Source organism: Carassius gibelio, chromosome A24, assembly GCF_023724105.1.
Source record: "Carassius gibelio isolate Cgi1373 ecotype wild population from Czech Republic chromosome A24, carGib1.2-hapl.c, whole genome shotgun sequence".
NCBI lineage: Eukaryota > Metazoa > Chordata > Actinopteri > Cypriniformes > Cyprinidae > Carassius > Carassius gibelio.
Window position 1 is genome coordinate 9,551,336 of NC_068394.1, and position 26,805 is coordinate 9,578,140.

At 36.0% G+C, this 26,805-nt stretch overlaps 1 protein-coding gene and 1 pseudogene across 2 annotated transcripts; both read left to right on the forward strand.

Annotated features, from left to right (window-relative positions):
* The first annotated feature begins 353 nt into the window (after nucleotides 1-353).
* LOC127946107 (NK-tumor recognition protein-like) lies at nucleotides 354-7,511 on the forward strand (annotated as a pseudogene).
* Nucleotides 4,910-25,915, forward strand: LOC127946407 (zinc finger and BTB domain-containing protein 47-like). 2 transcript variants are annotated; one of them, XM_052542959.1, is made up of 6 exons: nucleotides 4,910-5,100; nucleotides 17,919-19,103; nucleotides 20,541-20,688; nucleotides 21,789-21,904; nucleotides 22,864-23,008; nucleotides 23,111-23,586. In XM_052542959.1, the coding sequence occupies exons 2-6, from the start codon at nucleotides 18,216-18,218 to the stop codon at nucleotides 23,281-23,283; spliced, it is 1,470 nt and encodes a 489-aa protein (XP_052398919.1). In that variant the 5' UTR covers nucleotides 4,910-5,100; nucleotides 17,919-18,215; the 3' UTR covers nucleotides 23,284-23,586. The 2 variants fall into 2 exon arrangements, with proteins under 2 accessions (XP_052398919.1, XP_052398918.1); XM_052542958.1 differs by lacking the exon at nucleotides 23,111-23,586 and adding an exon at nucleotides 23,911-25,915 and having other exon boundaries at nucleotides 4,912-5,100.
* The last annotated feature ends 890 nt before the right edge of the window (nucleotides 25,916-26,805 follow it).

A 26,805-nucleotide genomic window follows, 5' to 3' on the forward strand; every position in this document is an offset into this window, starting at 1 on the left:
AGAAGGACAGAGAGAGAGAATTAAAACAGCAGGACATGAATGGTAAATGATTGTAGCCAGTTCCATTTCCTATTATACAGAGTGAAAGCATCTATTTGCATTTATGTGTTATTCAGCCAATGATCTAAAGCAATAACAATTTTGCTATTAGCCTGTACTGACACTTTTAAGTTCTATCACAGTCACAGTAAAAATAGTATACTGATAACCTTTTCAAATCCGTAGGAGTCACCAAGGAATAGTTTAGAAATTATTAATTAGTTTTGTTTTTTGTGGTTGGCCTTTGTTTTTAGCTGTATAATAAAAATATACTGCCTACACTTTGCCTGATTCATAGTCATGCTGTGGAAGAGATGGCAGAGGAAAATGATGGTGAGGCTGAGCAGTATGTGAAAAGAGAGAAGCCTGTGGTTTGACCAGAAGAGATCCCACCCGTGCCAGAGAACTGTTTCCTGCTCCGCAGAGACATGCCCCCAGGAGGAGACAGTAAAAACGTTTGTATCTTGTGTACAATTCAACAAATAGATGCTCCTTTTTTACTTAAACATCACAAGAGTCTTTCCTCTGCATCGCCAGTTATTAGATAAACTGACATTTTCTAGGGTCAAAATGTAAACTGTTACTATAGAACCAAAGCTATTTATATTTTAGTAACATTTGTCCTTGCTTAACAATTAACCCATGAAATCCATGGCTCAGCATTGATAGTGTATTGTAAACCAAAAAGAGTTAAAGTCTTAAAACCAGAGACAGTTTATAAGAGACATGTCACTTCCTCAATCCTCAATACAACTATATAAGGAAAACCCGTAACGGCAAAGATGGCGGTTGTGTGCACATGTCCCGCCCCTCCCGCTGGGAAGCCAATCATCTGCTTTTAACAGTCAAGCCGGGAAACATTTAAGCTTATCAATATTACCAAACCAATATTTGTAGTTTAGTCTTGGTTTATATTAAAAGGTTTATATTTAAGTTTATGTTATTTTGATTTGCTTTCAGAAATTGTTTAAAGTTGTAAAAAAAAAAACATTGTTGGGACATAGAGTTTGATTTTGAAGTTTAAAAAATTGTTCAAACAGATGGGATGACAGAAGTGACACCCCAAGGTCTAGGTCAAGATCAGAACACGTTCAGAGGCTTCTGTATATTCCAGCCATCATCGATCTAGAAAAGAAAAGAAAACCAAACGCAAGAAGAAAACTAAGAAACGAAAACATTCAAAGAAGCATAAAAAGAACAAGACCAAGGAGATCTCCCATTCTGAGGATGAGATGTCTGGGTACTCAGGCAAGAGGTCGAAACACTCAATCCGTGCTGAAAGGAGGCATTCTCGATCACCCTCTCGTTCTTTCACTCGCTCATCTTCGCATCACTCACACAGATTGTATCGATCGGAATCAGAAAGGACACAGTACTTATTAAGCTCTTCTCCAGATTCTTCTCGAGAATCTTATTCGAGGTCCAGGAGCAGATCTTATTCCAGAAGTCGCTCAAGCTCTGAAAAGCGGGTTTGATCATCCATGAGGTCAAGTCATAGTTGATCAGGCCGGTCTGTTACACATTCTAGGTCTCGTTCTCAATACAGATACAGGATAAGGTCAAGAACCAGATCAAACTCTAGGTATATTTCAGAAACCCCACCACGTTCCAGGAAAATAAATAAGTTGAGATCCTCTCGAAAGTCAAAGCCTACAGAGGGTGGTATTTCCAATGAGGAACTGTCTGCAGACATAACCTCAAAGCACAAGAAGAAGAAAGCCAAGCGGAAGCACAAGCATAAGAGGAGGAACTCTTCCAGATCAGGATCTTGCGGATCCAAAGCTAAGAAATCAAAAAAGCACCAAAAGCTGAAAGAGACGTTTCACTGGCAGCCTCCACTGGAGTTTGGTGATGAAGGTGAGGAGGGTGATTAGGTCACACAAGCAAAACAATTTCACATAGAAAATTCGGATGCTGTAAATGATGGAGCAAAAAGGCATATAAAAGCTGAAAAGATCAAGCACCAAGTCTCAGAAAATAAGGAGGCGATCAAGGATTTCTTGAATCATCACAAAATACGTTTTCAATAGTCTTCTATAGGTATTGATAAGAATGGGAAGGTGACTGAAAGCCAAAAATCAAAGCTAAATAGCAATACCGAGAGATGTCCAGTTCAAAGCCATCTAGAGATCCATAACAATCTTTTAGACACTAACTTAAAACGTAGCAAACCAATGGACCAAAATAAAGTTGATGTACGTCCTCCAGACCGCATTCCAGAAGCTAAGCAACAAGGTCCAAAAACTATAGGCTTTTCCCCTCTAAAAAGTATTCGGAATAATGGTAGGGCACTTGTTCAACCTCAAATAGAAGGAAACTCCGTAACTACTGAATCTGTTTTACCTCAAGGCAGTCAGTCAGAGGAATCTGTACCTGGTGACCGTTCTTTCTCAGCAGTAGAAAATAAATGGAAACCTTTGGCAGGCATGACTGTTGCGCAGGCCATTACTACAAAATATTTCATTATAAAAATAACTAAAACAGCAAGATCAACTGAAGGGAAACCCCCAGGGTCTCAAGATTGAGATCAAGAGCAGAGTCTGTCCAGGATCCTTATTTGATGAGGTACAAAAGACAGCTCGGTTAAATCAGAGACCCAGAAATCAAGACAGCTCAAGTGAAGAAGACTCTCTTCCAGGAGAAAGGGCTGGATCCCATAATCACTCTCGGAATAAGTCAAGGTCTGTGTCCAGCCACAGGAGACGCCACAGAAGTAAGTCCCATTCATATAGCCATTCCAGGAGCAGGTTAAGGAGCTACACCTACTCTTCCAAGTTGGTTACAACAGACAATGTTTTATGTCTTCCTATGTCCAATATTTCATGTCAAGTTAATTTTGGTATGTTTTAATTGTTCACACAGGAGCTACAGCAGAAGCAGGAATAGTTACAGCAGAGGACACTCCTGTTCTCGAAGTAGTACCGAAGTTACCGTAGGTAAGTGTTGAAAGAGATTTATCTTTGATATGTGTGCAATGGGGAATAAAATGTGTTTAAGTAAAATTACATGGTGAGCTTGTTTTAGCCACACAACCAGTAGAAGTCGTTCTAGAAGTCGGTATAGAGGTCGCCACAGAACAAGGTGAGCATGGAGCCAAAATTATTCATGCATTTTGGTTGCAAACTAGTGTCGCTTTATTATTTTTAATTATGTCTTTTAATCCTGGAAATACAGGTCTGACTCTAATGATAGTTATTCTAGCCGCAGCCGGAGTCGTAGCAGGAGAAGAGGGCATCGAAGAAGTGAGAGCTCTGACCGCAGGTCCATGTATATCATAAATATATCCACGTTTTTTTGAAACTGTCTTGTTTGAATTTAATAAGGTGCCTCACTGAAGCTAATTCTCTGATGTGTCTTCACGTTCAGGTCATATCCCTCCCACAGTCGCAGTTCCTCCAGGAGACGACGTCATAGCCGAAGTAGTCAATACAGCTGAGCTGAATTTAAGAAGATGGAGCAATAAGTCTCCACCTCTTTCATTTTTTTTTTTTTTTTTTTTTTAAATAATGGCTCGTTCTAAGTTTGGTGAAGTATGTACTTTGATCATTTCATTTGTAATTCACATACATTCTACTGTATTTTTCAAAATGTCTATGTATGAATGTACATTTAAAACTAAATTAGTCACTGTGTCACAAGTGCTAATACACTTTTATTTTTAGTATTCCTAAGAAAAAGAGCATAGAAACCCTCCAACTGTAAAGCCCAGGTTATATATCAACAGCCATTTACCTCAGTCTTTTGAAGATTTTAGTTGTATTAAACAAATCAATAGTAGACATGGATGGGAAATGTTTAGTTTTGTTCAAATGAATGTGTTTAAAAGGTTGCCCTCAGTGCTTTTTATGCTTATTGATACACCATTTAAATATAACTAAAAAGATCTCGCCAACTGTAAATAAATGTACATTTGTTTGTGAAATCCTATAAGTGTTCTGTATAATGTGTATTCTGTGAAATGTGTTCTTGTAGCAACACCTAATTCACGTTTCAGTGACTCATCCAAATGTGCAGTTGAGTGAGATGCATTAAAATGTGTATAAAAGTTTCGTAGGACAATCTCAAGCATGTCTGTCCACTACAAGAATGTCTGCTTTTTTATTTGGCCCTGTGCTATAAGTGAGGATACCGTCCATCCAAAATTGCTGGATGTACAGCAGGATCAAAATTGACAACCACTGCACTGCCTGCATCTAAAGTATGAACTGAATTTTCTGATGAAGAATTCACTTTTGGCTGTTGTTTTAAATTGTTCTTTAGTAAATGTATAACTGTATAAATTTTTTATAGAGGTACACACATACTGACAATCATAAAAGTACAGTTTAACCACAAAGAGCAATTTTATTTGTACCTAACGTACTGAAACATAAGTGCTCGGATCACATTTCTCCATTTATTTTAACTAGAAGTTTTTTTTTTTTTTTTTTTTATTTAACATTTCACACCTAACAGTTCCTTCATTCCTGTGCCTCATGGAATAGTGGTTACTGCTTGCTCACAGTCTCAGCAGGTGCAGTGTCATCTGGGTTTAGTTTGCGTATGTTTCACAAATACTGTATATTCAGACATCCTACTTTAAAAAAAAAAAAGAAAAAAGTATGCATATTCAAAGGGATATTATTACTCTGGTTGCCTGCTGTTTCAGAATTCAGCATGATCTCATGCGCACAGTGAGATGATGTCGAACATGCAAGGTCATGAGCACCTGGGAGACAAATTCTCCATGTCCCCATAAGGGCAGCTCCTATTGATTTACACATTTTTAGCAGTAGATGTAGACTACAGCTCAGGCATGAAAAAATTATACAGTGCAATGGCCCTTTAAAACTTCTGACAAAAGCCCATATGATCCCCGAGCTCCAATCACCAAATTCCTACTGCAAAAGCAGCCTCTGCATTTTTGTCCGTCTGAATGCTGCTAGCACGGCGGAAAAAACAGTGAGGGGAAGGAAAACTGAAGAAATGTGAAAATCCAATGTACTGTTACATGGAGAGCGGAAGTCCTGCGCAAATGGAGTTAATCACGGAGTGCTATGCTAGAGACCCCGGATCAAAATGGTACAGTAGACAACGACATTTTGATCATTTTAGATCCATATTTTATTTCTTGTCATTTTAAACGATTTAAAACTTGCATTAGTTTGTCCCGGGATGTGTCTGAGTTTTGAATGTGTTAGATAATGTAATGTCGCCAATAAATTTAACCGCGAAATGAAGTTTGCAACTTGCACAGAACGCCGACAGCCACTGAAATTGGAAGGTTTACAAGAATGCAACGGCCACAATAGCTACATTGTTGCATTTAAAGAGTTAAATTCTCTCATATCAGTGTGGAGGATCACGACGTGACTGGTGCATTTTGTGGACATTGATGTATATAAAATCAAATGTATTTATTGTTTTTAATCCAAATGTACTTTTGAAATTAGATACTTTGTTGCATGGGATGAGACCGGATTCATTTCACAACTATGTTAACTTTACATGACCTCAAAAAAATTGTGGATCCCCCATCCATAGAGTTCATATTTCAGTTGTGCAATAACTGTGAGTCTCCAAATAAATGCTGAAGGCGCTGCACTTTTTTTAAGAGAAGCAGAAACAATATACTTTAAATACCATTTAAATTAGTTTAAAAATCCGAATGTTGCTACTCCTAAATACAATTAGTCACATAGCCCAGAACAAACATAAGTTAGCAAATAATTATTAGTAATAATATTGAATAATAATTGTTACTAATGTTGAAGTGTAATGATTAAATATTGTCAAAGCTGATTTATGAATAATAATTTATGAATAATAATGCATAATTTTTCTTTAGTATTTCCTTGACTACCAATTGCACTTTTTGTAACATCTGTAAAACAGATTAAACTCATTAAAGTTTAATTTTTAATTTTATTAATCTTTATTTTAATTTAAACTCACAGACTAAACTCATTAAAACATAACAATCATACATAAAGGACTAAAATGGTACAATAAGAAAAGAATGATAAATGCGATATATTTTATTTATTTTTTTTTTTTTGAGTATTTTAGTAGAATTTAGTATTTTAATATTTTATATTCTTAGTAAACCCATGAAGAGCATCAGAGCGGTTGCGGGGAAGAAAGCACTGTTGATTTTAGGAATACTAGTTAAAAATACAGCATGTTTATTGTAGTACAGTGGTGCTGTAATCCAGAGGCCTCGTCACATCTGGAAGTTGGGTTGATATTTGGGTCAGGTCGGTACTTTAGTGCCACCACACTGTCTTTTTGACTTCCAGTAGCTCGTTTGACTCTTTGACTGTAGTAGACAAAACCTTAAGTTTAATATGCATTGTCTATTGATGGTTGGCATGTGAAAGGAGTCTGAACCCTAAGAACTCCTTTAATGCATTAATGCATCTTTTATGAGAATATAATACATTTTAGACAATCACCACCAGAATATCACTTGATGATAACATTGACCTTTAATGTTTAATTTCCCAAACACTCTGTAATAACAGAAAAGGAGCTGTATTTTTTCAGCTGCATCTATTGCACTTGGTGACTATTGACAGTTAAGCATTGGTGGTAAGAAACCAAGGTCAACATGGGTTTTTAGATGCATACTGATTACTGAAAAAGCCTAAGATAAATGAATAAATGCATCGAATGCACTCTAGAATGAATTGTTGCATGATGATTTCCTAATGTGAATGCACATGAATCTGCCCTTTGTTAACTGTTCCTCATGAAAGCATTGTGAAAATGTGTACTTTAGGAAGAACTGAAATAGAACGACTCCTGCTAAACTCTGCAGTCTTGTCCTTTAGTGCTGTGGCCTGGAAAAAAGCAGAGGGTTCTTATGTAATTCAGGACATTCCTGGCCACCCTTGACTTTGAGGCTTCGTTGTCTCTCAGTACTCTGCTGTTGGAGTCACTTTAATTCATGTGACAAGTGCTCCTCAAAAGGCTCCCAGCATTCAACTCAAGCTATGATCCTATTATAACCAACATTGAAAATGATAAATAGTTGTGCTTCTTGAAGAGGCAGACAGTTCACCCAAACATTACAATTCTGTAATTTACTCACCTTTAAGTTGTTCCAAACTGTTGACAGTAGCCATTGACTTCCATAGTATGGGGAAAAATATAATGGAAGTAAAAGGCTACCAGCAACTGTTCGGTGTCATTTTATTTATTTTTGCTGAATCTTTACAATTTCACTCATTATCAACACACATAATTTCCTTCTCCTTTCTGGTTATGGGAAAGAGAAGACATTTATTTGCCTATTTCACAGTTGTCTTACTCAGTCTCTATGTTGTCAGGTTCAGTTCCTCACATTGCTGCATGCTAAGTCCAGAGTCTGTACATGGAGAGGAGTTGCAGATCTGTGGCAGTTTGTGTTTGTGCTTTATGTGGCAGAGACATGCCAACCCCACAGGCTCTTCTCTTGGCCAGAAGTCCTGACTCAGCTGCTTTTCACATAGCTCAGACTGAATTCTCCTGGCCGTCATGCTCTGGACATGGTGACATAGCAGATCACAGTCTACAACCTTGATAATTCAGTTCATGCATTGGATAAGCTTAAGTTCTGTTCCAACAACATATGCTTGCTCAGCTTTATGAGAGAAATGGGCGAATCTCAGGAAATCTGTCAAGAACTTGTCAGGGTCATACTTCAGAGCTACATCGAAAGGAAGAGTATAAAATATTTGGATAAAACCATATTTCTTCCCCTAAAATTCTTATCTTTAAGACATTTAATCAATTTTTCTTTTTCATTCATATTGTTCTCTTTTTTTAACTCTCATTATTGAAATACAGTGTTTTTGTACTACAAAATAGTTAATTGCTGTAAAATACTTTTTCAAAAAAATTGGATTGGAACCTTTGTTGTAGTCTCAAATAAAAAATACAGCAAAAACAGTAATACTGTGAAATTATTACAATTGATAATAATTACAGACTCAGTGTCACATGACCCTTCAGAAATCATTTTAATATGCTAATATGGTATGAAACAATTCTTATTATCAGGCTTCTTTAATGAAAAGAAGATTGCAGTAAATTAATGAATAAAATAAAACAGCATTCATTTGAAATATATATATTTTTTAATGTCCATCCTTCTCAAAAAAAAAAAAATATATATATATAAAATATTATTATTATTATTATTTTTATTTTATTTTATTATTATTATTATTTATTTATTTATTTTTAATCAGACTGATCCCAAACTTTTGAATGATAGTGTATCATTTTATAAAAATCTAAAATGAAGTCAAATTAAAGGCAGTGCAACAAAATATTACCACGGTGTATAGATACTTTACTATTTTTATATTCATTTATGTTTGTAATTAGAAAATATATATTGTTTTTATAAATATATATTTAAGGTAAAATATGACTTTTGTACAGTTATTACTTTTGCAAGTAGATTTCTCTCTCTCTCTCTCTCTCTCTCTTGCTCTCTTTCGAGAAAGATTCGGCCCCTGAGATTTTAGTATTTTGCAAAGTTGTTTGCTGTTCCTTTTCATTGCGAATATAAATGTTCGGTTCTCTCCCAGCGCTGTCACAGTGATCTCACACGGCTTTGTTTATGGCGCCAAATGGTTCTGGCTGTGGATATACTGTCTCTTTTATGAGAACCTGATTTCTCTCACCTTGTCAAGCACATCCTTTATTATTAGACGCAGCAGACACATTAGAGGTAAAATCCTTTGTTTGTTTGTCTAGCTCAATTTCATGCCCTGCTTGGCACATCATTTTTCAAACTGCGATCCTGTTGCTCTTGGTTGCATTAACATATAGACGGAAATGGGAAGTCTTCGAAATATATCTGCCTCAGTCGGCACAGGAAAAGTGCAGTGAGTCGTAGACATTCTCATGTGGTTTGTAATAAAATAAATGTTGTAAGACGCTTGCAGTATTCAAAGGTTATGAGAGATACTTAATGCATTAATGTTGCCGTAAAAATGATAACACGGTCTCAGCGCAGACTTCCAGTTTTCAGATTTTTCGATGGATTTCTTGTGAATTTTTTAGTCTCAGTCAATGCCAATGATGACTTCCCTGAGCAGCATTTGCTGGACATAAACACCTGCCATCCTCCTTTGTTTTACTAAAATCATAGGAAAGGTAAGAGATTCTGGCTTCCTTTCCTCCTCAGAAAAGAGCTTTCACTGGCTTCTGTTCCATTCTGCTGTTAATTAGCTCCTGAACCTGAAGAACAACTGACAGGGGAGCTCCATCCCTAATCACTTATTCTGATTGAACTTGGTAATTAGATGAAGGGATGGATGACACCCTCTATCCACAATATTTTCTCACCTACGGGAAATGTTTATCTTTGTCTAATTCATTTGTGTTAGAGTAAGTTTTCCACTTAATGCAACAGTTTTGAACATGTTTGGCCTCAAACATTTAAACAGAATTGTCTATGCAATAAAACATATAATTTAGTAAAGCCTAGACAAAAAAATATTTTCTGTAGCCTATTTCTACAGTTAAGTTTAGTTTTGAATACATCTCACATTTTGATTTGAAATGCCTGGCATTTGTGAATTCAGGAGGAAACCCTAAAGACCAGTGTGACAAATGCAGACAGAAGTGAATTATATGTTTCTCTTATGGAGTCGTACTGCACCCTCTGTTCTGCCAGTGCTTTGCCTGTATTTAAAGCTCACATTATTCAGCTCAAGTCAGACAGCTGATCCAAACCGCCCTGTTCTGTGAACTGGCAGGTGTTATGGTTCAGGAGGTTTTCTCAGTGAACGTGATGCTGTGGTTTGTGACAGCTCTCTGACAGTGTGTAATTATCAACCGCGCTGGCTAGTCTGAATTGATAAGAAGACTGTATCTTTATCTAAGAGACCTTAAAGAGATCGTTCAGCCACATGTTGTTCCAGTCTTGCTTTAACTTTCGTCTTTATGGAAAAGAGCAGCTTGGACATCCATGCCTTTTGTGTTTCACAGACAAAAGCAAATTATACAGGTAAATAAGAAAATGTTTTTTTTTTTGTTTTTTTTTTTTGGGCGAATTTTTACTTTAGTACCGACAATGAAGAATCACTGTTGTAGCCTTTTATCATGATGAAAAACTCTTTCTCTGTCTTTCTAATTTCTCACACACAGACCTGCTCATGACTGAAAATGTCTTGCTAATTTACTACACATACAGAGGCCGTAAGTCATTTGGGTTTCTCCGTGAGGGCTGTAAGTGTTTGTCTGTCTAGCTCAAGGTCAGGACTGAACGTGTGTCCTGATTGGATCGGGAAGGGCATAGGCATCGAGCAATACCACACACATCCACAGACACCCAGGGCTTCTGTTTCTCCGTCTCATTTTTTCGGTCCTCTGAGGACAGTTCCGTCACCTTGGAAAGGGGCACTTCTGAGAGGTTGACTGGTACACAGGGGTTCAAAAGTAAAAAAATCTGCTCATGAGCAGAAAGAAAAACTGAATCTTTTATGGCTTTTCCACCTCATACCCAAAGTTTCTTTGTCCTCAGCTTAATGAAAATAGGCACTAATAGTCTGTCTGTTTGCATAATCTGTCTGTAAAAAATTAAAAGTAAAATAAATAAAAATTTATAACTGAAAAATTATGAATTCTATATATATAAAAATTAAAGTTAGAACAACAAATAATACCTTAATAAGATGGTTGTAATTTTTCAGTGCTTGTATATGTATATATGGAATATAAAAAAGACAGCTGACAAGTTAAATTATATATCTTTTCATAAAGAATCTTAATCCATCTCTCTGTCTACATAAAAAAAAAAATATATATATATATATATATATATATATGTGTGTGTAAAAAATATTTGTACAGTAAAAAAATAATAGTAAAAAAGTTGGAATAATAAATTCTCTATAAAATATGCTCTAAATTTTGCTCTATATATATTCTATATAAAGACATATCTAATATCATATAAAATAATATTTTATAATTTAAAGTCTTTTTGTATGCATAATCTAAGTGTGTTTGTATATATATATATATATATATATATATATATATATATATATAAGCAAAACAATAACTAAAACCATAATGGATTTTAAAAAGGTGATACTTTTAGTTAGCGTTTATTTCATCTTTTTCTATTCAATCTTGATGGCAGCAATAACATCCATATTGAAAATCTTTGAAATATTTAAAAATTGTGTTGTTTTAAGCTTAAGGATCTTCTGTTATTCATTTTTTGTTACCTTCTTTCCAATACCAGGTCCAGGCTTTCTTTAGTGCTCTGTTGAATTGCAGGTCATTTCTAATTGTGCATCTTGTCTTGGTTCGAGGGACACCAGATGCCGAGTCATTGCTTGGCATCTGTGTATGATTGATGAGGAAACGGCGCCAGACAGCAGCGCCTCTGCATTTTACAGTGCTATGAAACTTCCCTTCAAGCTGGCAGCACAGGAAGTGGAAGAATCCAGAGTGCAGGAGGACCGCGATTAGTCTCTCGTCTCTTTAATAGCGGCCTGATTAGATTCCCATGATAATGCTTGTTTTTCATCAATACAGAGTGCCCAACAGTTTAGTTGAAGGTCAAAAGTGTCACTATTCTGTGCCATGGATGTACTGTTGCTAAAGATGTGATCTGAAAAATAAAATTATGTTGTCAGTTATTATTGTGTATTTTACAAAAGGAGATGTTTTGAAAGATTTTGGCATTGCGCTTTTCAATAAAACAAAGTTACCAAAGGCTCTGAAAGGTTGCACTATTCTCATTCAGATTTGCACATATATACAGTCTTGTTCAAAATAATAGCAGTACAATGTGACTAACCAGAATAATCAAGATTTTTAGTATATTTTTTATTGCTACGTGGCAAACAAGTTACCAGTAGGTTCAGTAGATTGTCAGAAAACAAACAAGACCCAGCATTCATGATATGCACGCTCTTAAGGCTGTGCAATTGGGCAATTAGTTGAAAGGGGTGTGTTCAAAAAAATAGCAGTGTCTACCTTTGACTGTACAAACTCAAAACTATTTTGTACAAACATTTTTTTTTCTGGGATTTAGCAATCCTGTGAATCACTAAACTAATATTTAGTTGTATGACCACAGTTTTTTAAAACTGCTTGACATCTGTGTGGCATGGAGTCAACCAACTTGTGGCACCTCTCAGCTGTTATTCCACTCCATGATTCTTTAACAACATTCCACAATTCATTCAAATTTCTTGGTTTTGCTTCAGAAACAGCATTTTTGATATCACCCCACAAGTTCTCAATTGGATTAAGGTCTGGAGATTGGGCTGGCCACTCCATAACATTAATTTTGTTGGTTTGGAACCAAGACTTTGCCCGTTTACTAGTGTGTTTTGGGTCATTGTCTTGTTGAAACAACCATTTCAAGGGCATGTCCTCTTCAGCATAGGGCAACATGACCTCTTCAAGTATTTTAACATATGAAAACTGATCCATGATCCCTGGTATGCGATAAATAGGCCCAACACCATAGTAGGAGAAACATGCCCATATCATGATGCTTGCACCTCCATGCTTCACTGTCTTCACTGTGTACTGTGGCTTGAATTCAGAGTTTGGGGGTCGTCTCACAAACTGCCTGTGGCCCTTGGACCCAAAAAGAACAATTTTACTCTCATCAGTCCACAAAATGTTCCTCCATTTCTCTTTAGGCCAGTTGATGTGTTCTTTGGCAAATTGTAACCTCTTCTGCACATGCCTTTTTTTTAACAGAGGGACTTTGCGGGGGATTCTTGAAAATAGATTAGCTTCACACAGACGTCTTCTAACTGTCACAGTACTTACAGGTAACTCCAGACTGTCTTTGATCATCCTGGAGGTGATCATTGGCTGAGCCTTTGCCATTCTGGTTATTCTTCTATCCATTTTGATGGTTGTCTTCCGTTTTCTTCCACGTCTCTCTGGTTTTGCTCTCCATTTTAAGGCATTGGAGATCATTTTAGCTGAACAGCCTATCATTTTTTGCACCTCTTTATAGGTTTTCCCCTCTCTAATCAACTTTTTAATCAAAGTACGCTGTTCTTCTGAACAATGTCTTGAACGACCCATTTTCCTCAGCTTTCAAATGCATGTTCAACAAGTGTTGGCTTCATCCTTAAATAGGGGCCACCTGATTCACACCTGTTTCTTCACAAAATTGATGACCTCAGTGATTGAATGCCACACTGCTATTTTTTTGAACACACCCCTTTCAACTAATTCAACTAATTGCCCAATTGCACAGCCTTAAGAGCGTGCATATCATGAATGCTGGGTCTCATTTGTTTTCTGAGAATCTACTGAACCTACTGGTAACTTGTTTGCCACGTAGCAATAAAAAAATATACGAAAAACCTTGATTATTCTGGTTAGTCACATTGTACTGCTATTATTTTGAACAAGACTGTAAATCTGGCACATTAAGGTAAGTGCCTTATAATTTATCACAATGTGCTAAGTTTGAATATGCGGAAGTATGAATGAAATTTGTTTTCAGTGAATAATTTAATGACTTAAATGTAGGTCTGTTCCTCACATTAGGTTATGGTATGATTTCAGGAGACTGCGTAACTAAGTCATATATCAACCACTTTTATGTTGATTTTTTTTGTTGTGTTCTGTATATAAGGGTGAGTAAATCACCCTTAAATCAGTAAGTAAATCAAATTCCACCTATTTCAGATAGGATCCCAAATTCACATCCCTTTATACCAATTATTCTGTATTATTAATAATAATAATACCAGTTGATTCTGTATAATTCAAAAGTTGATGAAATTCCCGTGGCTTGTTACTGTGGTTTGTTGAGTTTGTATTGTGGATTGACATCTTGGTGGGTTGCTGAAAATGTGAGCAGTTCATCAGAAGTTGTTGAGAGGTTGGTCAGTATTCTTCACAGTTACTGCATTGTTTCAGAACTCAGTGTGAGATCACTGTCTGCTCCCATGATTCTCACCGAAGACATCCAAAATCACCTTAACTTATTGAGATGAGATGTTTTAAAATATAGTTTCTGTAGTTTTTATTCAATCCAGGCTCATTGGAAAAATGTTTTTGTGGTGACATTTCTGAATTTTTCGTAGAACTTTCAAAGTAAAATTTTCTTTGTGTGGCACTAAAATTGTGTTCAATTTTATTAAAACAGTTGGATGTGATTCTGACTTATACTAATTGGTTGTTGTTTAAATCACGGCAGTTCATAAACTAGAAGGTTAACTAAATTATGGAATACTGTTCAAAAGTTCGAGTTCAGTACAATTTTAAAATGTTTTTGAAAGTAATATATTATGCTCTCAACAGCTGCATTGATTTGAATTTAAAAAAATACAGTAAAAACAGCACTATTGTGAAAAATTACGGCAATTGAAAATAACCATTTTCTATTTTAATATACTTTAAAATGTAATTTATTCCTTTGATAGCAAAGCTGACTTTTCAGCATCCATAAAAAATAAAAAATAAAAACCTTGTGGTGATTAATATTTTTGTGGAAACCGTGACACTTTTTTTTCTTCTCAAGATTCTATGAAGAATAGAAAGGAACAGCGTTAATTTGAAATATGAATCTTTGTAACATTACTAATCACTGATAATTTTGATAAACTTAACACATCCTTACTGAATAAATGTATTAATGTCTTTCAGAAAAAGAAAGAGAAAAAGTAACTAATCTGAAATGTGGGCATTTCAAATCTCTCTGAAGACATATCAGCAGAAACAGTGGGTCGATTTGGGAGGTGCGGAGACTGCTGAAGTCAAAGCCAACTGAGGATAGATCTCTTTCCCCCACTGCTCTGCTCTCTGCTGCCTGGCACTGTGGTGAACGTCCTCAGCCAAGTGCATACCAGCGGGCCTGGCCAGCAGCCCTGAGTCACCTCTTATTACATGAAAGCAGTATGGGTCTCTGTGCATTGAGTTCAGCTTTATGAATCAGAATGAGGAGCATTACACTACCCATGTTGCTGGTAACAACATGTTTAACAAGGTTTGGCAAAGGTCTTGGTGTAGGAGTGTTAGTGAGCAGCAAACTACTGTGTGGGGTGAGTAACATAGTTGACCCAAAGTTCAGATTTGTGAGTGTGATAAGAGGATGGTCTTTGTTCAGTAGTAAGTTCGGACACACTTTATATAACTGTGCCATATTTATCACTAGCTATCAATATTGGAGATTTAATGTCTATGCTCCTTTCCCCAATATTTGCATTATTTGCTAACAAAAAACAAAGTTAATCTTTAAATAAAAATGTTATAATACTGATAAATTAATGGCAAATTTCAAAATGAATATCCATCAGCTTTGCATAAAAGGAATAAATTGCATTTTAAAATACATTAAAATAGAAAACAATAGAATGTTTCACAATATTGCATTTTCTATTGCATTTGATCAAATAAATGCAATGATTGATTTTATACTTACCTCAGTCAAGAGATTTGTTTGCACTCTTTTGTTTAATTTTAATGATGCCAGTGAACATGATTTCATTCTGACATCTAGTCTCAATTTTCGAACAGAAAGAGCAAGTGAATATGCTTCCCAATTTGCAAGCTTGCCCAAATTGCTTGGAAACTACTGAATACAACATTGAAGTCGTGGCCTAATGGTTAGAGCGTCGGACTCCCAATCGAAAGATTGGGAGTTCGAGTCTCGGGCCGGACGGAATTGTGGGTGGCAGTAGTGCATGAACAGCTCTCTCTCCACCTTCAATACCACGACTTAGGTGCCCTTGAGCAAGGCATCGAACCCCCAACTGCTCCCCGGGCGCCGCAGCATAAATGGCTGCCCACTGCTCCGGGTGTGTGTGTGTGTGTTCACTGCTCTGTGTGTGTGTATTTCGGATGGGTTAAATGCAGAGCACAAATTCTGAGTATGGGTCACCATACTTGGCCGAATGTCACTTTCACTTATATACATTCATGTCAGTTTTAGTCTCTTTTTATTCCACAGTGTAGTAGAGAGTGACAAGAAATTCTTGAGGAGTGCGAGGACGGCATGCAATAAGCGCACACTCACGACAGCTCAAACCAGTTTATTGTCTTTCAGAAATATTTTATGATGCCAGTTTTGAATTTGATACAGCTGACTAAGTATTGTTTTGGAAAAACAACCCCTTATCTCTTTTCAATTATTCCTAACGGCACTAAGGGATTTTATTTATCCAAATGAGCTGCACGAAAGCTTCTGAACTAGGTTTGGCGACTTTTGTTTTGTGTTTAGCTGCAGGGTTTTACTCTACCCCAATAATAATCCACCTCCAAATAGACAAAATGTCAAAAATTAAGTGCATATTGAATTACATTTGCACTCTTTAGTCAGTCAGTCATATCTCAGTTTGTCATTTTGGTGCATCCATCTTTTTGTGTATTGGTTTGTTTACAGTGAGTACATATGTGGATGGATTTGACTGTATTTTAAATAATAGTTTATTCTGTCGATTCTGTTTAATGTTGGGTGACATTTCAACAGATCATTTGGACTTATAATGGCTTCTGAAAACAAACTTGTTTACAGAGATAAAAAGTAAGAATGTTAATTCTGCTTGTTGTTAGTCACATAAAAGTCGGCATAACCAGTCCGTATAATTGTTTGGAGAGTCTGATATTTACGGTCCTTGCTCTCTTTAATTGTTTACTGGCCAGTGTTTTGTCTCGTGCATAATGATAACTCAGAGAGACAGGACGCAGGACGAGGAAGCTAATGGTTAGCGCACGGCTCTGAATATCAATGTGCTTTTTGCATGATTCTTTTCAGTCCTCTCACTTGGTTTGTCTTTTTCTCTTTTCACTTGATGCCTCTCCCTCCTTCTTTCCTTTTCCACCGTGGAGTTTTTAAAGAGATGCTGTACAGATTGAAACCTCGTCCTTCCTGATCTAAAATAAGCCAACCTTGGTTGCAGAAGGGGAGGGCATAGGCCTTTCTCACTTTTAGATGCGCATTGTTTGATATTTTTTTCAAGGCTGCTGTGAATGAAATAAACTTCTGTGCAGAAATGTATTATTATGTGTTCTGATGGTTTTTATCAAACTTCATAGAGTGTTACTTTAAAATGAGATATTTCTAGGGGTGGGGTTATGATTAAAATATTTTTCCCTCTGTTTTTAAACTATAAACTGTATATATACAGCAATATTTTGCTCTGAAATGGCTTAAAGAATCATTTCAAATTGGAGGAAACAATTTCAACCAGACCACCTTTTTTGACAAGTAGATACCAAATACTAAACCAAGTACAAACAAAATGTTTGTGAGTTAACAATAATCAATCATATTTTCCACAGTTTTGGAATAATGAAGAAAAGGAATTTAATAATTTGTACTTATATTTACCAATATAAAATAAACAGCAATATTTTCCTATATTTTTTACTTACATGGAGATTTCTAAAGATTTATTATACATTAGCCAGTGCTGTTATTTCCATGAAAAGTTTGAATAAATGTTAATTGAAATAAAACTGAAATAAAATCTAAATATTGACAAACTCAGAAATGAAAAACTCAAGTACTAAAATTGCTAAAAATGAAAATTAAACAAAAAAATGGCAAAAGCACATAACAAAATTACTAAAACTAAATTTTGAAATGAAAACTGAAAATATAAAAATAAAACTATTTCAAAATATTATTAAAGATTAAAACGGTATATAAATGTTTTGCAATGGTGACACAAATTAATCATTGAATCAGAGATATGAATTGAATGTTATAAATCAGATTGTTAATAGCCAAAAATAAAAACACATTAAAACCGCCCTGCAAACATTTCATTCAAGAAATGCAAATCTAGTTACTAGCTAAATATATATTCTTGTTCTGTTTTCCATGTGGCTATATGTAATTGTTCTGTTATATTTGCCAATGAATTGTAAGTTTAATATATCTTTTCTCCTGTCTTATTTCATAGAGGAGAGGACTGCTGCTGAGTTCTTTCTGCTGGAGGATGCAGCGCTGCACTTCACTTGTTTAATGGACAGGCATCTCTACCAGCCTGAACGCCGTGGACCTCGTGCTGGTGTCCCACCGTACCTTTTCCTCCCAGAAGGACGTGCTGGGTGACCATACCCCCTACATCTAGGCCCTCCTCTTCCAGAGTCAACCACCGCACCGCATAAACCTGGCCTTCGAGGTGCTGAGTATCCAAATCCTTAACTTCATCTATATCTCCATCTTTGAAATCCTACAGGTGGCCATTGTGCTCCAAATGAGTTCCTGCCACGAGCTGCTTGGGTCCAATGAGATGGCAGACACAGACAGGCGAGGCAATGCCTCCAGTCAGATCTACAAGATGAAGGAGCTTGAGAAGATGTACACACAACTTGTAGAGGGCAGTGGGGTCAGTAGGGAAGTTACGCAAACACACTCATCTAGCGTCCACTCCAGCCCTCAAGCCAAACACTTCTACAAAAAAGATGACAGTGGAGGGGGAGTGGCTAGAGGAGGAGGGCGGAGCTTATGCACAATAGAGGGAGGAGCCGGTCTAAATGAAGCGGGATCCCAGGATAGTTCAGTCTCCTTTAACAGACAGCAGATTATCGTGGAGGTCAATCTTAACAACCAGACTTTGAATGTTTCTAAAGGGTCTGATGCCAAGGGCGTCATCTCAAGTACCTCATCCCTCCTCGCCAGTGTGGTGGAGGGTAAGGCACAGGATGATAATGAAGATGTTGGTGAGGACGAAGAAGAAGAGTATGAACACAGAAAGCAAGGGATGGAAAATTGCAGCGATGACGAAGACGATGAGGATGAAGAAGAGAACAATCATGACATTCCAGAAACAGGATGCACCACCGTGGAAAGACGGAATGCCGTGGACACCATCGCCAGACAGACGCTAAATGACACGGCACTACGGGAGGGGGGGAAGAGGAGTAAAGACCAGGAGAGTCTGGGACAGAAGGTGAAGCTCGAAGAAAAGCAGCACTTTTCCTGCAAGAAGTGCCCTCGTGTTTTCAACAACCGCTGGTACTTGGAGAAGCACATGAACGTCACCCACAACCGCATGCAGATCTGCAATAAATGCGGCAAGCGCTTTTTACTTGAGAGCGAGTTGCTGCTACACCATCAGACAAACTGTGAGAAAAACATACAGGTACACACACTTGTCTGTACATGTTAATAAGGTCAAACTATATGGCTGATTTTACACAAGCATTTGGTGCAAAGTCAGAGTTTAGTGATTGATTCCAAATAATACAATAAAAAGAGAGACATGCAGGAATAGCAGAAGGGAACAACAGTTAAGCTGGACCCAGCCATCAAAACACAAAAACTAAAAAACACAATCATTTAGACACAAAACCCATGAGTAGACCCACACAAAATTTGTGCCCAAAAAACTGGGACATTCTTTACAAAGTTCTAATTTCATAGTTATAGTGTAATATTATAGTTTCATATATATATATATATATATATATATATATATATATATATATATATATATATATATATATATATATATATATATATATATATAAAATCAAATTGGTTAATTTAACTATGAAATTGGAACTTGGATGTCCGTCAGGGTTATTATATTTAAGAAGCTACTATACCGGAGCTACTATAAAAACTATTTATATATAAAAAACAAATAAATAAAATGTTGTTACTTAAAATAAAGGTTAACTGATAGCTTTGCTTTCTCAAAAAATTTTTTTTTAATTTTTTTATATATTCCAATAGAAAATAAATGTTAAATAGTAACAATATTTAACTATGTTTTATTGCATTTCTTATCAAATAAAGTCAACTTGTTTTATTCTTATTTACTTAACAGTAGACTTGCTTCAAAATAATATTTAAAAACACTTTTAATTATATATATATATATATATATATATATGTGTGTGTGTGTGTGTGTGTGTGTGTGTGTGTGTGTGTGTGTGTGTGTGTGTGTGTGTAACATTTTTAATAGTGTTTAAAATGATGTAGTTTTGTTTATTTTTATTATATTTAGACAAAATTGTATATTTTCACTTAGTGGTCAGAACATGAAAACAATTATTAACTTGTCAGTGCACTAGTTTTAGTAGTCTTTAATAGTCTTATGTAATCTTATATAGTCTTCTTATAGCACATTTGCCCTTTTCAAAGGTGGATTATGTGTATTCTCTTCTAGTAATCTACTATGAATGCATATTTCAGAGCAGAATGATACTGGAGACCAGAGATTTGGGATGATATATAGTTTCAGACTGTATTAGGGTGTGGAGAACAGCTGTTTTCTGCCACAAAAGCAGGTCTGCCAGGCCATTTCCACCTCCAACTCCAAACCACCCAGCACTCATTTGTCTCTGCTCTATGGAGCACGTATGGGGAATTCGGTGTAATTAAGGAAATTGTGCTGTTGTGCTTCATTTGATATAAATGCATTTTAAGTTAGAGGTGCCCTTTGCAATTATTCAGTCTTCTGCAGTTCTTTGTACTCTCTCAGAATGATAAAATACTGTTGTGTTTTCCATGGACCCCTAAGGGAGAGCTGTTTAGTCTAATGCCATTCATTCAGCTTCTCTGATCTTTGTAGTGCGTGACTTGTGGAAAAGCTTTTAAAAAGCTGTGGTCTTTACACGAACACAACAAGATTGTCCACGGATATGCTGAGAAAAAGTTCTCTTGTGAAATCTGCGAAAAGAAGTTCTACACCATGGCACATGTCCGGAAGCACATGGTTGGTGAGTACTGGGTTATTCTGTCATCATTTACTCAATTTTATGTTATTCCAAACCCGTATGAATTCTTAGTTCTCGCAGTAACACAAAAAGAATATTCTGTGTCATGTTAGCAATTAAGGACTAAAGCTGTTGAAGGAAAGTTCACCTAAATCTGATAATGTACTTTGGATTATTATCATGTTTTTATCAGTTGTTTGGACTCTCATTCTGACGGCACCCATTCACTACAGAAGATCCATTAATGAGCTAGTGTTGCAATGCTAAATTTCTCCAAATCTGTGTGATTAAATAAACTCATCGACATCTTGGATGGCTTCAGGGTTTATTTTTTATTTTTGGGTGAACTATTCATTTAAGATTCCAAATTGAAAATAAATGGCTTTTGACTACAATAAGACCACAAGATCATATGCTAGATTTGTGCAAGCAACAGAATGAAATTTAATTAATTGTTCACAGAAAATCGTTCCACATGCACTTCAGAAAGATTTATTAGTGTCTGATTTGTGAATGAAACACTCATTTGAATCGGATCTTTACAATGAATCAATTTATCAATTTACCTTCAAGCAGATGTAATAAGCACACCCAGGCCTTCATACCGTATGGTACTTTAATTTCCTGAATTTTGATCTTCCCAGAGCTTTTCCTCCCAGAAAAATCGTGGAATACCCAGCTCTGTTTTGAGCAGGGGAAAAGAACCGCTGTGACCTTGCTTTACCATCCAGAACAGACTAAGCCGAGGACAGATGCTGTATTGTTTAATCTGCCCTAAGAGCAGAGAGGAAATATCTTATCTAGAAGTGCTTCCTTTGACCAGAACCACTCAGTTGTCTTTAAGGCAACAAGTTACACTAACTCATCTCACACTGACAGCCGAGTATGTGCAGTTATAATGCAGTTTCTTATTATACACTAAACCATGTCACAAGCTAACGCTCTTGTTATCCTTAAAATGAGCAATGAGGCATGTGATTAAGATGTTAATTTTAGATTTTAATACATTATCAGTTAATTGTTACTATGAGCATTCTGAGGCAAACAAGAGGCAGACGTCATTTGTAATATATGAATTTTGTCTTTTTTGTTTGTTGTTGCAGCTCACACAAAGGACATGCCATTCACTTGCGAAACGTGTGGGAAGTCCTTCAAACGCAGCATGTCTCTTAAAGTGCACTCTCTGCAGCATTCTGGAGAAAAGCCCTTCAAGTGTGAGGTGAGTTCAGTCGTGCGGATTATCAGTCGTAGACCCGAGAGATTCAGGTGTTGCATTTTGTGTCTTGTTCTCAGAAAAAGTCACATTTCCTTTCAGTTCACATTAAAATCTTATTAGAGTAATCATGTGCACATACATGCGTGCTACTTATAGGTTATATGTTTTCAAAGGCTGCATTTATTTGATCAAAAATCTAATATTCTCAAATCCCATTTACCGTATTTTCCAGACTATAAGTCACACTTTTTTTCATAGTTTGGCTGCTCCTGTGACATATTTATCAAAATTAATTTGACATGAACCAAGAGAAAACATTACCATCTCCAGCCACGAGAGGGCGCTCTATGCTGCTCAGTGCTCCTGTAGTCTACATTGAAAACATAGAGCGCCCTCTCGCGGCAGTAGACGGTAATGTTTTCTCTTGGTTCTTGGTTCTAAATAAATGCGACTTATAGTCCAGTGCCACTTATATGTTTTTTTCCTCATCATGACGTATTTTTGGACTGATGTGACTTATACTCAGGTGTGACTTATACTTAGTCCGAAAAATACGGTAAACAATTTATATCCATAAAAATGTAATTAATTCTTGTGATGGCAAAACTGAATTTTCTGTATCATTACTCCAGTTTTCAATGTCACATGATCCTCCAGAAATCATTCCCATATGCTGATTTGTTTCTCAAGAAACATTAACTTATTATTAATGTTGATAACAGTTGTACTGATTACATTTGTTTTTAATGGAAGACAGGAAACATTTATTTGTCACTATTTATTTTTTTGATGAATAGATTAGAACCAGTCTTTTAACCAGTGTCCAATATTTTATCATTTCTAACTTTGTGAAATGTTGTTGTTATTCCAAATCCATTTAGATTTAGTCCAAATACTATAAGCAGAGGAGCACAGATGTAAAGTATAATCTACTGTATCTGATGCTGCTGCTCATGTTGTAGAACTGCAGTGAAAGATTCCAGTACAAATACCAGCTGAGGTCGCATATGAGCATCCATATCGGACATAAGCAGTTCATGTGTCAGTGGTGTGGGAAAGACTTCAACATGAAGCAGTACTTCGATGAACACCTGAAGACACACACTGGTGAGAACCACCACTTTGGTGATTTTGGTTTTTGCTAATCTTGTATCATTAAAAAAATTTAAATGGTTAAAAAAAGAAAAAGAATGAATATATTCTCATTAGGGATCCAGATTTTTCATGGCCGATTCCGATTCCGATACCAATTCAAAACAAGAAAGAAGGAAAGTATGCATAAACAAGATGTTTATTTGGTATTTAATAGGCCAAACTGTCTTTTGGCTATTGAAAACAATAACCACTACCATCTGAAATTAATGGCAGTAACTGCACAGTAAGTAAATGGGACAGATATCAGCATTTAGCTGTTGTTTTTGAATTGGGTTGAAACTATATAGAACTGGCCTTAAATTAAAAGATTAACTGTAACCATGTGAAATTAAAGGCAATAACTGCATAGTTCTACAATCCAAACAACACAATCAACACACATTCAATAAGATGTTTCTTAATCAGCATTCAGTATTTGTTTTAGTTTTTAAATTTGGTTTTAATTAAAAAAAAGGTTGTTACCAGTGAGACTAAATAAAAGTATGCTATATAAATAAATTATTCCAAAATGTTAAAATCAAATAATGTTGGTGCGAATAAAACAAAGATGCAAAGTGTTTTATTCGTCCAATTAAAAAAAAAAAATATATATATATATATATATATATATAGATGTGAATCCTTTTCCTAAAATATTTTAATTTTATGAATGAAACACTTTTTTTTTTCAGTGTGCTACAGAAGGTGATTTTTAAATCAAATTAAGTAGATGTAATTTTAAGGTAATACAGAACTGATGTTTACTTCTGTCTTTTCAAATGTGTATGCAAGTTTTACTTTACACTTTACTTTTTAGTCCAGTTCGTTTCTCATCCAACACGTTTCAAGTTCTTCAATCTGTTTGTCTGCTCCAGGAGAGAAACCATATATCTGTGAAATCTGTGGAAAGAGCTTCACGAGCCGGCCCAATATGAAACGGCACCGCCGCACTCACACTGGTGAGAAACCGTATCCCTGTGACATCTGCGGACAGCGTTTCCGCTTCTCTAACATGCTCAAAGCTCACAAGGAGAAGTGCTTCCAGGTCAGCAACCCCGTGGTATCTGATGCCACCAACCTTGTGGCCCTGGAGCCCAAGTCAACTGATATGGACACACCAGCAAACCAGCTCCCCAGCCACCCCATGACCCCTCCCAGTGAGGCGTCCAGTCTCCACCAGGTCAAATCGCTCGCACTACCCTTCGTTCACTCCATCGTAGGTCTTCCATCTCCCCCAGATCTGTTTTCCACTGAAAGGGTTAACTCTGGTAACAACTAGTTTTGAATACAAGGTTGAAGTTCCTTTGATTGTTTATTGTCTGGAACCCAAAAGCTTGCATTAGCTCCTCACGAGCTTTTTGATTCACATCTAATGTGAATCACTCTCATGGGGGTTTCCAAACATGCCGAGTGAGGTCTAAGACTTCCAGCGGGTGTTTGAACAGTGTGTGACACTGATTAATTCTTTAAAACTGTGCACATTTTCACTTATCCTGTTCTCATAGAGATATTTTATATACTGTTCAAATAAGCTTCTCGAATTTAAGAAAGAAAACAAATGTTCTCATTATTTTTGTTTACTGCATTTTTGCGAGCTGCAGGATTAGCATTTAGCATTGCATTTCTGCATTTCACACACTCTTGCCATGGACTTTTACACTTTGTTGGTTCAGTCAAACCAGTTGAGATTCCCATAAGCTGCCATACGAGATATAGACACATACTGAACTTGCTGTGGGACATGAGCATTGTTTTGGAACAGCTCTTCAGCCAATAAACATGTAGTAGCTGAGTCTCCCTGCCATAACCAAATCCAGATGTATTCCAGTAACCAAATTCTGTTGGCTTATATGTTATTACTGAATATGAAATGTATAATCACTCCAGCACCTTATTTTTAATTGTAGATTTATATTGTACTGTCTTTGTATCCTGAAAGTTTCAAGTTTTGTCACAATGGGCTTCTCTGCGTATTTGCAGAGGTTTGTTTTTAGAGGCGTCTGTGCAGGCCACAGGTGCGACCGGTGGATTGTGTTAAAGGTTATATGTAGCAGAGGCACTTGAGAATAATTGATATTTGTCACTTAGATGAATGATTCACCCAAAAAAAAAAATTTGCAAAAAAAAAAAAAAAGTTCATCCAAGATTTAGACAAGTTTGTTTCTTATTCTCAACAGATGTAGCATTACCTCACTTGATCACCAGTGGATCCTCTGCAGTGAATGGGTGCCGTCTCATAAAATAAGCTTAAGTGGGAAAAAAAAGAAAACACGTTTTCACTTGATCTTTGCATATTTCTCTCCTGATTCAGACGATTACTTTTTTCACTGGAGAAAATAATATTATTGATAGACGACTTATATTTTAGCCAGAAATAATGATTTGAATATAAAATCTCTTGATAAATCTGTTTCTTAGAAACATGCAGCTGTTCACTTTACAAGATGTGAACTGATGGTCTTGATTTGTGTTGATCACTTGTGGATTATTGTGATGTTTTTATCAGCTGTTTGCATTCTCATTCTGACGGCACCCATTCACTGCAGAGGATCCATTAGTGTGCAAGTGATGTAATGTAAACTTCTCTGTTTCGATGAAGAGACAAACTCATCAGCATCCTGGATGTCCTAAATGTGAATACATTTTCAGCATTTTCTTTTTCTTTCTTTTTTTTTTTATTCCTTTAAGGAATCCCAAAGAAGGATGTTTTTGCTATGTTCTGTCTACATTATTTGAAAACTTCCAGAGCACTTTACTCTCAGTGTTGGCCATATGTGTAATGGCACAATCGTAAATGCCTAAACCACTTGTGAAGAAATGAGTGTGAAAAGGAGTGTGTTTTATTTGCACAGAAGCAATATCAAACCTGGATGAACACCAGTATGTGTTTGGTTCAAAAATATTTTTGTGTGGAATGTTTGAAATGCTTTATGGTACATCAAGCAGGTTTATCAGCTTTTTTTTCTTTCACCTTTTTTCCCCACTTTCCACTATTTCTTGATGGTTTTGAATAACCTGTGGAAAGTGGAAAGGGTTGATTAGCCAAATGATGGAAATCATGTTTTGTGCCCTGAAAATTTACTTATGTAGCAAACTATTAGACTTCTGGGACTCATGTACACTGTAAGATGGTCCTGTTAAGAGGCCACATAGAATCTGAAAAGAGTTTATAGAAAAAAAAAAATTCCTTACCCAGTGTCAGAGAGGATTTATATATGCAAAATGTAGTTCAAGAAAACATTCTAAAAACTCTTTGACTAGTAAAATGTAGTTACTATTATATATATTATCCTATATATATCTGCTAAATGCATTTATATATATATATATATATATATATATATATATATATATATATATATATATATATATATATATATAGTCATACCCAGACAAATTATATACATAGGCTGTAAATAAATTGTGTGTTTCCTGTTAGTTTTTGTTAAATCAGTTTATTTGTTTACAGTCTTTATAGAGTCAATTAAATGTGAGGAGATGTGGAGATCAGCTCTCATGAAAGAACTTGCAAGATGGAAATGATCTTAAATGTGAGGATTGAGCTCTAAATCTTACTAATAAGCTCTAAATTGGATCTTACAATTACTTTAGTCTTACATATTTAATATCAGTCATGTTCCTGGGTTAAGAAAACCCAGCTTAATGCAGGTATTGGCAAGTGTATTTAAATGGTAGCCTATGTGTTTCTTTAACACGTTTTTGAAAGTCCTGGCAGGATGGTCAGTTAAAGGGATAGTTCACCAAAATGT

What these genes read in the sequence shown, in the direction of transcription:
- LOC127946407 (XM_052542958.1), top strand. Translation starts at nt 18,216, where the DNA reads ATGAGTTCCTGCCACGAGCTGCTTGGGTCCAATGAGATGGCAGACACA. An exon ending in TGTCCGGAAGCACATGGTTG is followed by an intron (nt 20,689 to 21,788) that starts GTGAGTACTGGG and finishes TTGTTGTTGCAG; the next exon opens with CTCACACAAAGGACATGCCA. An exon ending in AAAAGCCCTTCAAGTGTGAG is followed by an intron (nt 21,905 to 22,863) that starts GTGAGTTCAGTC and finishes CTCATGTTGTAG; the next exon opens with AACTGCAGTGAAAGATTCCA.